Below are 12,225 nucleotides of genomic sequence, written 5' to 3'. Positions count from 1 at the left end.
CAACCTGCACAGTTTTAGGTTAGGTACTCTGGGATTGTTATTTGGAATTCTGCAAGGTTATAAAACCATCTACCAGAGGGTTGCAGGTGCAAAAAAAAAAAATTAAGCGTATAAAATGAAAACCAAACAAAGCTCCAGAGAAGCTGAGGGCAACTACCAGGCCTGGAGTGTGGCTGAGTGTGTGTGTCGGTTGGGGGGGGGGGGGGTGGTGTGTGAGAGCCTGGGTCCGCTACGCACACACGTGTGTGCTGCTCCTGGGTGAATGTGACCCCTCCCCCGAAGCACAGAGAGCAGCAGTCTTACAAGAGACACAAACTCTTTTCCCCATTATGCCAGACTTCTCTCTCCTTCCAGCAATGCCAAATTGCCTTAAAGCAGCTGGGGAGCGCCTGTCTGATTTATGGCTCAGCCACTATGGCTTCTGGAAACTTTGTTCTTCCTGACACTAGTGATTTATAAAAGGCATCTGTAACCAACAGTGACTTCTCTTTCTCTCCCAGGACAACAAAGTACAGGGAAGGATCTAGAAGCAGATCTCTGTTTCCTAGGTCATCAGAAAATCGGCACTCCTGGGTAAGATGCTCAATTTTTGTGTGCCTTCTTTTCTGTTTATTTTTTTATTTTTTTAAACTTTTTTTTTTCATTTTTGAGAGTAAGAGAGGCAGAGCATGAGTGGGGGAGGGGCAGAGAGAGTGGGAGACACAGACTCAGAAGCAGGCTCCAGGCTCTGAGCTGTCAGCACACAGCCCGACGCAGGGCTCAAACTCAGGAACCACGAGATCATGACCTGAGCTGAAGTCAGATGCTTAACCGACTGAGCCACCCAGGCGCCCCTCTTCTTTTCTCTTTAAAATACAGAAGTCTCCAATAACCTCCTGCTTTCCTGACTTCCAATTTGTGACAGTTTCCTGCAGCCCAGTCACTAAATTTAACATTAAAAGTATAGCCCTAAAAGGTTACATAGAGCCTCTTGGTAAGATTAAAAGCTCAGGGCCTGGCTGCCCAGGCCAGTGCCTATGCATGAGCCTGTCTTTGCCCTGTGTGAAAATACCTTTTGTACTTACTAGAGTAACAATTTTTAGTCATTCATTCCTTACAAATCCAGGAGCTGGTTATCTGATGAAGAATTTCTCTAGTTAGGCCAGCTGCCTCTGTACCTCGGAAAGTCAGGGAAGAGAGAGATGAAATTAAAAAGCACTTAATTCCACTTCCTATGGACAGCTGTGCTAAGGAGTTTGGTTGGGTGGGAAATGAATACAATTGGTTAAGTTTAATCCTTAGGTTTCCATTTTTCCATAGAAAAATATACCGGTGGTGGAGTTCGAAAATGTGAGTCCTAGACCCAGTTATGCTCTGAACTGCCTGTGATCATAGGTTAATTGTTCCATTTGTCCGCATCAGCCTTCTCCTTCACAAAGAGGAGCATTTAGGGCCCCTCCTAGCACTCCTGTTCCCCCCCTGCGACCCTCAGTATTGTCGTTTCCAATGCTCTGGTGCTCCCGGGAAGGATTATCTACCTTGGCTGGAAAAAATATTACTGGTATATCCATTCTATTCTTACAAGATACATTCAGATTACATTCCTATATATTAAATCACATCTTAAGTGCAATTATTTAAACAGATTCTGCTGTGACTGCTTCAGGCAAAGAGCCTTCTGGATAAAATAGCTAGCTACCACGAGTCTATTTTTTATACCATATTTCATTTCAATGTTTGTTTCAGAGAACAGAACTGAAGTCAGCAGGGATCCTGCCTTTCTTTGAGAGTACAGGTGGTTTTAGCCCCACTCCCTGGTGGCTGTTCAGTGTCACTGGGGCCCCTTCAGCCGTGCTCCGCTGAGAGTTTATTTCCCACTAACCTCTTTAACGTGCCTCTTGTTTGAGCCTCCCAACAACTGTGTGAGGCAAGTGGAATTAGCTCTCTTATTTTGCAGATGACAAAACTGTAGAGGTTAAATGAGGTGCAGCTAATAATGGTGATTCAGAGGCAAGTTCTCTACCTCCAAAGGCAAGCAAGCCAAGAAGTCAGAATAGGGAGTGAGGAGGCAGTCCCATTGCTCTGCCCTGGGCCAGGTTCCCTGTGCAAGCTGGCGTGGCTGTGGGAGGGAGCACAGGGTGAGTGGAGCATTCTGGCCTCAGTCCAGGACCCCCAGAGAGAACTGCAGTGGAAGCAAATTCGGACTCACAGGAGTAGGAGGGGCTAGCTTCTCCCCACTCTAAGACCTCCTGTCTCCTCCCCCTAAAAGGAGGAAAGGGAAGCTGGAGAACACCCTAGGAATGTTACAGGGTGTTACCACCTGCAAAGTGGTGGTGGGGGTGGTGTACAGTCAGTCATGAAGATGGCTGGGGAAAAAGGGAGCTGCTGAAGACAGGACTGGGAGAGGTGGGATTGTGAGGGCCACTAGAACAGTACAAGAAAACTGAGCTGCAGTCTGACTTATGTGTTCTGGCCTCAGGGCTAACTGTGGGACCCTGCATTTGTCCCAAGGAGGAAGATGCGGAGGAAGTGTGTGAGGAAGGCTGTAATGGACTTATTAAAATGGGGAGGGCAGAAAGCAGTGGTGACAATGAGGAGGGGTCTATAGAAAGAACAACAGGTTTTCCCTGCTATCCGAAAGTTCTCTTTAAACCACTTTCCTTTTTTTTTTTTTTCTTTTTAACATATATACAGGTTTGCTTTTACTAAAGACCTATGCTGGTGCCTGATCTCACTATCCCAAAGAAATCTGAAGAGGATTTTTGCTTTTAAGAAATGGTAATTGCTTCTTTGCTTTACTTCATTTGGCTTATGAAAGCTTTCATAGGAATGCTCTATTTTTGGATAGCTGGGGAAACCTGTCCATCTTTACACCCACATATATATATTTGCATATATATAAATCTGTATATATATATATATATATATATATATATATATATATAGCTATATGAGATATATATATACACACACATATACATAGGACACCTTCTGGTTTTCCCTTAAGAGACAAATTAGCGTGTAAATAAAAGCCTGTATACACATTTAGGAGCTACAAATTCATTTTCTCTTCTTCTTGTTTAGTATTAATCAGACCTTCACTGAGTTCTGTAAATTACATCTCCCCTGAGGGTGATGGGTCACATATTAGTTGTGTGCCCTTGAACATGCCCTCTGAGCCTCAACTGTCTTATCTGCCAGAGCAAAACAATGCCTGGCCTACCTGCCTCATTTGTTTGTTGTAGGATAATAGTAACAGCCAATCTTTGTAGAGTGTTCATATATTGTTACACACTATACTGTGTACCTATTATTACATATTACGTAGACATTATGTATATTATTAGCTCATTTAATCCTCAAAACAGCTCCATGAAATCGGTACTATTACTCTCCCTCCACTTTATGGGAAACTGAGGCACAGAGAAGTTTCAGAACTTGCTCCATGTCACCCAGCAGGCAAATGGCAGAGGTGGGATTTGAACACAGAATACCTGGCTCCAGGATCCATGCTCCTAATCTTGTTGTTATAGGATGTGATGTTTGAGAGCACTGAAGGCATTTTAAATGCTTTTAAATGGATGGTGTCATCCTCATTCGTGTTAGGACCACTCCCATTGGGGAGGACCAAAGCTGAGGAAGGATTCACCAGGCCAGAATGGTGCCCCAGCCTCAGATCCACAGACCCTGATGGCCAGGAGCCCAGCTTCCTGGAGGAGAGGGGAGGAATGGCTTGTTCTCCTGGCCCCCTCCAGCCACAAGACTATCTTCCTAGGTTCTTTTTCAAAGCAAAGTGTCTCTCCTGCCAAGGGCTGGTCTGTCTGTCTCCTGGAGACAGAGGTTGTCAAGCCCTGAGAGAACAGCAAGCATGTCAAAAATAGCAGCACCAGCAGACTGCGTGGCTGCGATTTCCTTTTGAAATGTTGGTTTTGCTCTCACCAAAGAGCCGGGGTCTGTCTGTGCTTCCTGCTGCCTGCAGCAGAAGCTGCTTATGGTGCCAAGATGTTTTCTAGGGGAAAGCAAAGATTGTCTGCTGAGACCCATGACAGACTAAGGGAAAATCCCCTTCACAGTAACAATGATGAGGTCAGAGTTGTGTTAAAAAAAAAAAATTTGTTATAAACCTCACCAGGGCTAGGCCCTAAGTAGGTTAAGTGGTAGCCAAGATGAGACCAGTATTAATGATACTTGTGGCCCCTTTTGCTCTTTTGTTCTGGGAACTAGGGAGTCAGTTCCCTGTTTGTCCTTCCAAAGTGGTCACTAACAGATGACCACTCCCTCCTTAGGGTACCCAGGGGATTAGAAGCAGGGTGAAATCCTTTCTCTAGGGGTTCAGAGCAAAGGGACACGACATGACCATCTCCAATCCCACAGGGACTTCAAGCCCAGAACAGGAAGGTGGTTCACTGGGAGATACAGTAACATAAGAACTCAGAGCCCATCTGTCTTTTACTCCCAGTGGCCTGCATCTGGCAAGTTCCCTCTCTCACTAAAGCCCCAAGCCCGAGGCCATATTCTGCCAGAAGCTATCTGTGCAACCCAAGGCTGCCAGGGGTAAAGCAGAATGCAGAGAGGAAACCCTACGGTTTAAAGAATTAACAGATTTCTTTTCCTTCCCTAAGTGACCTTGACTTCCCAGGGCAATAGCACACAGTCAAGCCCGATGAGGGCTGGCATGGAGGTTCCAGCCAGATTGTCCCAGGAGGACAGTATTCTCTGGGAATCTCTCTTGGCATTTGTGTAGAGATGCCGGGTGACAGGAATACTGCCAAGAGCAAGGGCTCAGCCAGTGCAGAGAAGGAATGATCAGCAACAGGACTGAGAGGTGTCCCATGAGAAGTGCCATGGGGAGGGAAGGACGGCACCCAGTGAGGGCCGCCGGGGAAGAGCAATGTCTGACAGACAGCCACAGAGAAGGGTGAGCTGATGGAAGGTGGTCACCACCCACTGCTGTGTCCAAACACCAACGACTGCGGGGGCCCCACAGTGGCTGTAAAGGGTCAGGGAGGAGAGTGGAAAGGTTGCCGGCAGAATAAAACCTTGATTCCTGTACAATTTCTTAAGGAATCCTGAGTCTACAGGTGCAGAGACTAGGTGGGGGGTTTTGGTTTGTTTGTGGGGATTTTGAAGTTTTTGTTCTTTGTGTTTTGCCAGCAGAGTATGAACCCCTCGGGCAGGTTCACTGCCTTAGTCCTACGTAATGAATAATGTCCAACATACTTACCCTAGTCCAATATGTGCTAATCATGCCCTGCGCTTACCAAAAATGGCTTTGACCTTTCTTTTGCTCGCGCAAAAAGGAAAAAGCATGTAAATCCCACAATGATTTGATTGTCAAAATTAAAAAAAAAAAAAAAAGGCAGTTCTTGGCACCACACTTGAGTAGAAAGGAGCAAACTGCATGAAAGCTCTAAAGTGTCCCCAAGTGGCAGAAGAAAAAATCTGTCATTCCATCCTGGATATTTAAGCTGGTCCATCTTTAGAGATGCTAACTTTCTAGATTTAAGAAACCAAACCATTCTCCCAGCCAAGGTGTGAAACTCCCAGGTTATCAACCTCATGCCACTTTCCCCCGACCCACAATCCAATGACTTTTTTTGGTTAATTTATAGAGTTATACAGCTATCACCATAATCCTGTTTTAGAAAACATCCATTACCCTCCAAAAAGCCCCCGATGTCCTGATGCAGTGGGACTGCCTATAGCCTACCTCCTCCAGCACACACAGCTCCCCTTACAAACTGGGTAGAGAATTTTAATCCATCTTGGCAAGGAGCGTCCTGTGCACCTCGCACCCCTGGGATATACGCCGTTGCTTTGTTCTGCCTTCAGTGTGCAAGACAGACAGCTGGACGCTATGGGGACCTTCAAGAATTAGGTCAGTATGATGGCCACTCCTGCATTAAGGTGTTTTGGGCTAATTCCACTCTTATGCCTTCATCCTAAATCCTCATTTTTGCATTTAGCCTACTGTTTCTACTGTGTTTTTTATTTTTTTTTTAATGTTTATTTATTTTTGAGAGACAGAGAGAGACAGAGGATGAGTGGAGGAGGGGCAGAGAGAGGAGGAGACACAGAATCCAAAGCAGGCTCTAGTCTCTGAGCTATCAGCACAGAGCCTGACATGGGGCTCGAACTCATGAACCATGAAATCATGACCTGAGCTAAAGTCGGATGCTTAAATGACTGAGCCACGCAGGCACTCCTTTTTCTTTCTTTTTTTTTTTTTCTTTTTTAAAATATGTACTGTCCTTTGTTTTGAACTTTCTATAAGCTTCTTAAGGTTGAGGGACTTGGAGGTTCTCTCTCTCTCTCTCTCTCTCCCTTCCCCCCCCCTTTTTTCTTTCTCCTTTTATTTTGGAAGATACAGGAAAGTTCTGCGGAAACATTTTTCTAAACCCAGCACAATCTCATCTTGCTCTGTAAGTTCAGGACTTGAACACACAGGGGCCAGCCTGGCAAGAAATGATGGTACACTGAGGTGGCAGGGAAGGCTGGGGAGCATCTTTCAGCTGGAGAACAGACTCCTTATCAAACACCCCAGATCACTGCTGTCCTAGAGTTCAAGGTGTGATCTCAACAGAAATGCCACAGCTGCCCCCAGACACTAAAAAGGTGGAGACAAGGAGAGAGAAAGAAAGACACATATAGAAGGAAGAAGAGAATAAAACAGCAGAAGGTCAAATGTCAGAGAGACGTGACAAGAAGAGGGAAAAAAAAAAAACAGAGAAAATGAGAGTAACTAGAAGGAAGGGGAGGTGCAGAGAAGAGGAGGTGACTAGAAAGAGTTGGGGAGACAGCAGTGAGAGAGCAGAAACCAAGGAAGGACACTGAAGTCCATGCAGTCACAAAGAATACACAGGAGAGGGAGGTGGCCACTGAGGAACGGGAAATCCAAGCCCTGAGTCTCCAGAATGCAGGTGCTCACCTCCCCCAGTTCCGATCTGACCCAGAGCTCTGAGCCAGGAACCAAGTTCCCCAACAGTACAACCTACCTCAGATGCAAAGGCGGCCAGCTGTCCCACTCTCTCCTTGGGGATGATCAGGGTAGGAGGACTATTCCACATCTCTGCTGTGCCTGCCAGATCCAGGAAAGCATTTGGGAGCTCCTGCCGGCTTGAGTCAGGTGTAACGAAGGACTGACCCTTGCCTTTGCCAGCAGCTGTGACATCGCCACCCCAGCCATCTGGGAAGCACAGGGTGCATATTCTCTTGATTATTAGGGCACAGAATCCACATAAAGAGGCTCAGAGTCAGAGAGGGATCACTTGGCAAAATCCTTCACAGAAACTAGGTCAGGTCACAGCCTCTCTGTGTTTCTTCGATGTCTTAAGGAGAGCCACCTATGAGACTGCTAGGAACGGAGCTAGATTATTCCCTGGGAGGAAGAAGTGGCATTTCTCTCCGTCTCTCTCGGACTTGGGAGGAGCCTCTCTCTGAGGAGACGGGACCTCCAGGATACTGTTTCGGACCACAACTGTCAGCACTCTTGGCAAGGCCCAGCCTGGCCGCCTCTTGAGGAGCGTGTCCCCTCCAAGTCTCCCCTTGTCATTTTGAAAGAGATAATACTGACATTAGTTTAACTGGCCGTTGCTTAGCATTCAGATTTCTGAAGAATCAGGGGTGAGATGAGGCAGTTTCGATGACTGGGTGGGAAGGCCAGGAAGAAAGGTCCAGGGAGGAAGTTTGGGGGAGCTGTATGTATCCCCCTCATTTTCCAAAGGTCACACATCCTGCTGGTCATTACCAGCCCCTAAACCACTATGTAGGAGGTGTTCTCATTTCGGAAACTGGGAATTTGTAGCTTCCCATTCTCACTTGCTGCCCAAATCAGAAGATAGAGAGAACAGTCTGGAAGGTTGCTATGGCAACCAGAGTCCCTGGAGAGCCCAGCTCTCCACAAACCCTTTACTTTCAGGCATGCTCTGACTTGAAAAGGAAATGTTTCATTAGGGATGGTGATGAGGATGATCACATACACACATATAGAGATACATGCATACATGTTCCAACATTTACCCTCACTGGAAGCATCCCTATTGCCTCTGTAGTGGGCCCTTCTGCTTTCCCCAAATAGCCAGAAGCAACTGAAGGAATTTGGAAAACTGGAACTTTATGGCCTCAGAGCAGATTACTGAGTCATGAACTCCTCTCATCTGTATTTCAGGCTTGGAGAAGCCAAACTCCCAATCAAGGCGGCCTCTGGCCCTGGAAGGATCCCACTGAACCTGTCTAAAGAGCATCCTCTTTGCTGAAGGGTAAGAAGAGAGACTGAAGCCCAGTTCAAGAGGTTAAAGAGGGATTTAAGGAGCTAATAGCCCAGTGTGGCCTACTCTTGGGCTTTGAATCCAAGGCAGCAACTCTGTGGGGAGCTTTTGACTCTGGGAGACACGGAAGGAAACAGGCTAATGAACTAAAAAATCAATACCCTTATTAAAATTCACACATTTGCATAGCATCATCCCCAGCTTCCCAGTACATCGACATTCCCCATGAGGTAGGGAGGGGAAGACATTAATGTTCCCATTTAATGGGTGGGGAAACTGAGGCACAAAGAGGAACTGTGTTACCCTGTAAAGCTGTGGCAAAATCCAGATTTAGATCTGGCACTCACAGGAGCCACAGTGTCTCTCAAGAAAACCCTCAAAAGGCCATTCCTCATAAGTTGCTCTTTGAGAAATTTTTTTTTAAATCCTCATCAAAGAGTCTTAAAGCATAGATACAAAATTAAAAACATGTTAACAGTCCTTTCGGTTTCTGAACTGCACCCAGAAGAGCTCAGAACAGTACATCACAGTTTTTCAAGGCAACAAACAAATGACAATGTTACCAGGAGAGAAATGAGGGGAAGTGGGGGGTGGGGGGTGAAGGCAGCAGTTTCACGCTGGAAGAGGATGACTTAGTCCCGGTGGTAACATTACCTTACCAGTTAGAGCAGGTCAGCTGCATCTTCAAGGGGCAGACCAGGTAAATGTTTGCTTGACTCAGCAATAAACCTCTAACGGTGAGGCTGTCAACAAAGGAATGATGTTTCTTCCTTACTGTAAACCTATTTCATTGCACATAAAATGGGAAGAAACCCACGCTAGCATCCAATGCGTGCTTTTACCTGTCTGCAGGTATAAGCTGGAGTTTGCTTTGGAAAACCTTCAACTGCAATCCTAAGTCAAATTCCCAGGAAGAAGGAGGGTGGGGTGCTGGAGAAGGTTGGGGGGCAAGCAAAGAAGACAAACTTGCCATCTGCAACAAGGCTCCTCTTTGCACGCCTCCCAGATGACAGTGGCTGCTTAACTGATACTAACTCTGTAGATACTCCGTCAAGCTAGTTGCCATTTCTCCTGGCTCTGTGGTTCCCTCTTTCCAGGTCCTCTGCACAGGAAGGCACTTGCACAAAAAGAGTATTTGGCTCTGAGAAGGAACCTTCCTGGAAGCTAGACAGTCGGGGAGGGAAAGACTGAATGCAGACCAAAGGCCGATGTCCACCGTGCCAGGACACCTGGAAGAATCCATTGGCCCCTTTGGTCTGGGACTGACTCTCATGGCCTCCAAATGGCCAAGTTTAACTGTAGTTTCTCTAATTCCTTCCAAGATTCAAGATGAATGACATATCTGGAGGCTGTGCAGCTAAAGGCTTTACCAAGGGTCCTCTGAAGGATGACTAGCAGGTGTCACAGGCACGGGAATAAAACAGAAAGATGAACACTGTTTCTGTCCTCCAGCTTCTGCTAGTTACCACCTAGCCAGAAGCTGACAGGTGCATGCCCCAAAGCAAAGGACACTAAGGAGAGAAATAGGACCCAGGTATGCTTGGTCTCCATCCGGTTGACATCTTTGTTCCTAGAGAATTCCAAGCCCCAGACATGAAAATTTACAGTCATGAGGGAAGGTCAGACGGAAATCTCATCCACATGACAGAAGATGGGCATGAATGGGTGGCACCGTTAGAATTTCAAAAATGTCACTTAGATGGATGAACCTTGAATGCTGTGGAAATCAAGCAACAAGGCTGACAGTCCAGGTATCTGGACTGAGTGCAGGGGAGGGAATCAGGAAGTCGGCTGGAGGTCGGGTGAAGGGAGTGGAGAATGAGAAGGAAGCCTGAGACTGTTTGCTCAGTGTCGTCCTTCTCATTGATGCCCTTCCTGCATCAGTCAAACCTCAGTGAGCATCCTTTTCTCTGCATATGCCCGATGTGGAGGGGGAAGGTAGCTGGGTCTCCGTTCCCGAGTGGTCTCAGAGAACTCAGGCTTGCCAAGTCCACTGTCAGCTGCCTTCAGGTCTGGTGCAGGCTGCCCACAAGTGACATGGGTATACTGGCCTTGCTCCTCCTGCTCCGTCTCCCGGTGGTAGAAGTAGTTGAAGTTGGAGACAATGACCGGCACAGGCAGGGCGATGGTGAGGACCCCAGCGATGGCACACAGTGAGCCCACGATCTTGCCCCCCACCGTCATGGGGTACATGTCTCCGTAGCCTACCGTGGTCATTGTAACCACTGCCCACCAGAAGGCATCCGGGATGCTGGGAAAGAGTGAATCATCATCATCAGCCTCTGCGAAGTAGACGGCACTGGAGAAGAGGATGACCCCGATGAAGAGGAAGAAGATGAGCAGACCCAGCTCCCGCATGGAGGCCTGCAAGGTCTTGCCCAGGATCTGCAGCCCCTTGGAGTGGCGGGACAGCTTGAAGATGCGGAACACCCGGACCAGGCGGATCACCCTGAGGATGGCCAGGGACATGGCCTGCTGCCCATTCTGGCCACCCCCTCCACTGGCTGACTGCTGCTCCTGCTGCTGCACCAGCTCAGTGCCCAGGGTGATGAAGTAGGGGAAGATGGCCACCAAGTCAATGATGTTCATGATGTTGCGGAAGAAGGCTGGCTTGCTAGGGCAGGCAGAAAAGCGAACCAGGAGCTCAAAAGTGAACCAAACTATGCACAAGGTCTCCACCAGAAAGAAGGGGTCAGTAAAGAAAGAGCCCCCAAGAGTACTGAGTGAGGATGAGCCCCCTGCCATCATTCCCCCCGGCGGGATGCCAGGATGAAAAGTGTAGGAATCATCTTCATCTTCCTCTTCCTCCTGACTACCCCCGGAAATTGGGGAGTCTCTGCTCACACCATTGCTTCCACCTCGACCATCTGCACGGAACTGGGGCAAGGTCTCCAGGCAAAAGATGACGATGGAGATGAGGATGACCAACACGGAGACGATGGCGATGCCTCTGGCGGGGCCCGAGCTCTCAGGGTACTCGAAGAGCAGCCACACCTGGCGCTGGAAGGGCTGGGAGGGCAGTGGCTTCTCGTCCTCGCCACCTTCTGGCAGGCAGCCCTCGTCCTCCCGGAAGGCCGCCAGGGCTTCATCCCCCAGTTGGTAGAAGCGGATCTCCTCCAAGAAGATGTCCAGGGGCACGTTGACCGGCCTCCGCAGGCGGCCCCCGGACTGGTAGTAGTAGAGGATGGCGTCGAAGCTCGGCCGGTTGCGATCAAAGAAGTACTCGTTCCTCAGGGGGTCGAAGAAGCGGACGCGGCGACCAGGGTCTCCCAGCAGCGTGTCGGGGAACAGCGACAGGGTGCGCAGTTGGGTCTCGAAGCGCAGCCCGGAGATATTGATCACCAGCCGCTCGCTACTACAGCAGCCCCCGCCCCCGCCGGCCTCCGGGAAGTCTCCCGTGTCCTGTTGCTCCCCCTCCGGCCCACGGACCTCCCCCGGCGCCGCCAGCGTGAGGGATTTCTCCGACCTCATGTCCCCTCCGCGGTGCGCTCCCCGCCTCTAGGACGGCGCCCACGACACCACCTCTGGAGCGCGGCACCTCTTCCCGGCTCTCAGAGCGGCGCTCTCTGTTTAGGGTGGGGCTCGCGCTCCTCCGAGCTCTAGATCTGGCCTGGCCGCTGGGTCCGAGAGCTCCGAAACCCCGGTCCCTGCAAGGCTGGGTCTGGGGAGGGGGCCCGGACGCAGAGGGTTTAGCTCCGCGCCTCCAAGACAGCCGCGCCTGGGATACAGCTACAGCCTACTGGGATACCTGGAACAGCAAACTGGCGCGCGTGAAACCGGCTGCCCGAGAAGACGCGTGGCTTCGCCCCCCGCCGTGCCTGAGCCCGGGCTCTGGGACGCGGGGGTCCGCCCTCCGGACGGGTTAGCTCTTCCCAGCTCCCACTGCGCTCTCCAGCCGTTCGAGCCCCCCGGCTGCCGCTGGGAGCGAAGCGCCAGATGCGCCTCCCTCCGGCTCGGCAAAGACTCCTGGCGGGGCTCG

General features: G+C 49.3%; 1 protein-coding gene across 1 annotated transcript; it reads right to left on the bottom strand.

Moving 5' to 3' along the window:
• Nucleotides 1-10,130: 10,130 nt before the first annotated feature.
• KCNA6 (potassium voltage-gated channel subfamily A member 6) lies at nucleotides 10,131-11,717 on the bottom strand. The gene has a single exon (XM_042948397.1). The coding sequence runs from the start codon at nucleotides 11,715-11,717 to the stop codon at nucleotides 10,131-10,133; it is 1,587 nt and encodes a 528-aa protein (XP_042804331.1).
• Between the last annotated feature and the right edge of the window lie 508 nt (nucleotides 11,718-12,225).

The sequence above is a fragment of the Panthera leo genome, chromosome B4 (assembly GCF_018350215.1).
Source record: "Panthera leo isolate Ple1 chromosome B4, P.leo_Ple1_pat1.1, whole genome shotgun sequence".
In the NCBI taxonomy this organism is placed as follows: domain Eukaryota; kingdom Metazoa; phylum Chordata; class Mammalia; order Carnivora; family Felidae; genus Panthera; species Panthera leo.
This window is presented reverse-complemented; position numbering and strand designations above follow the sequence as displayed.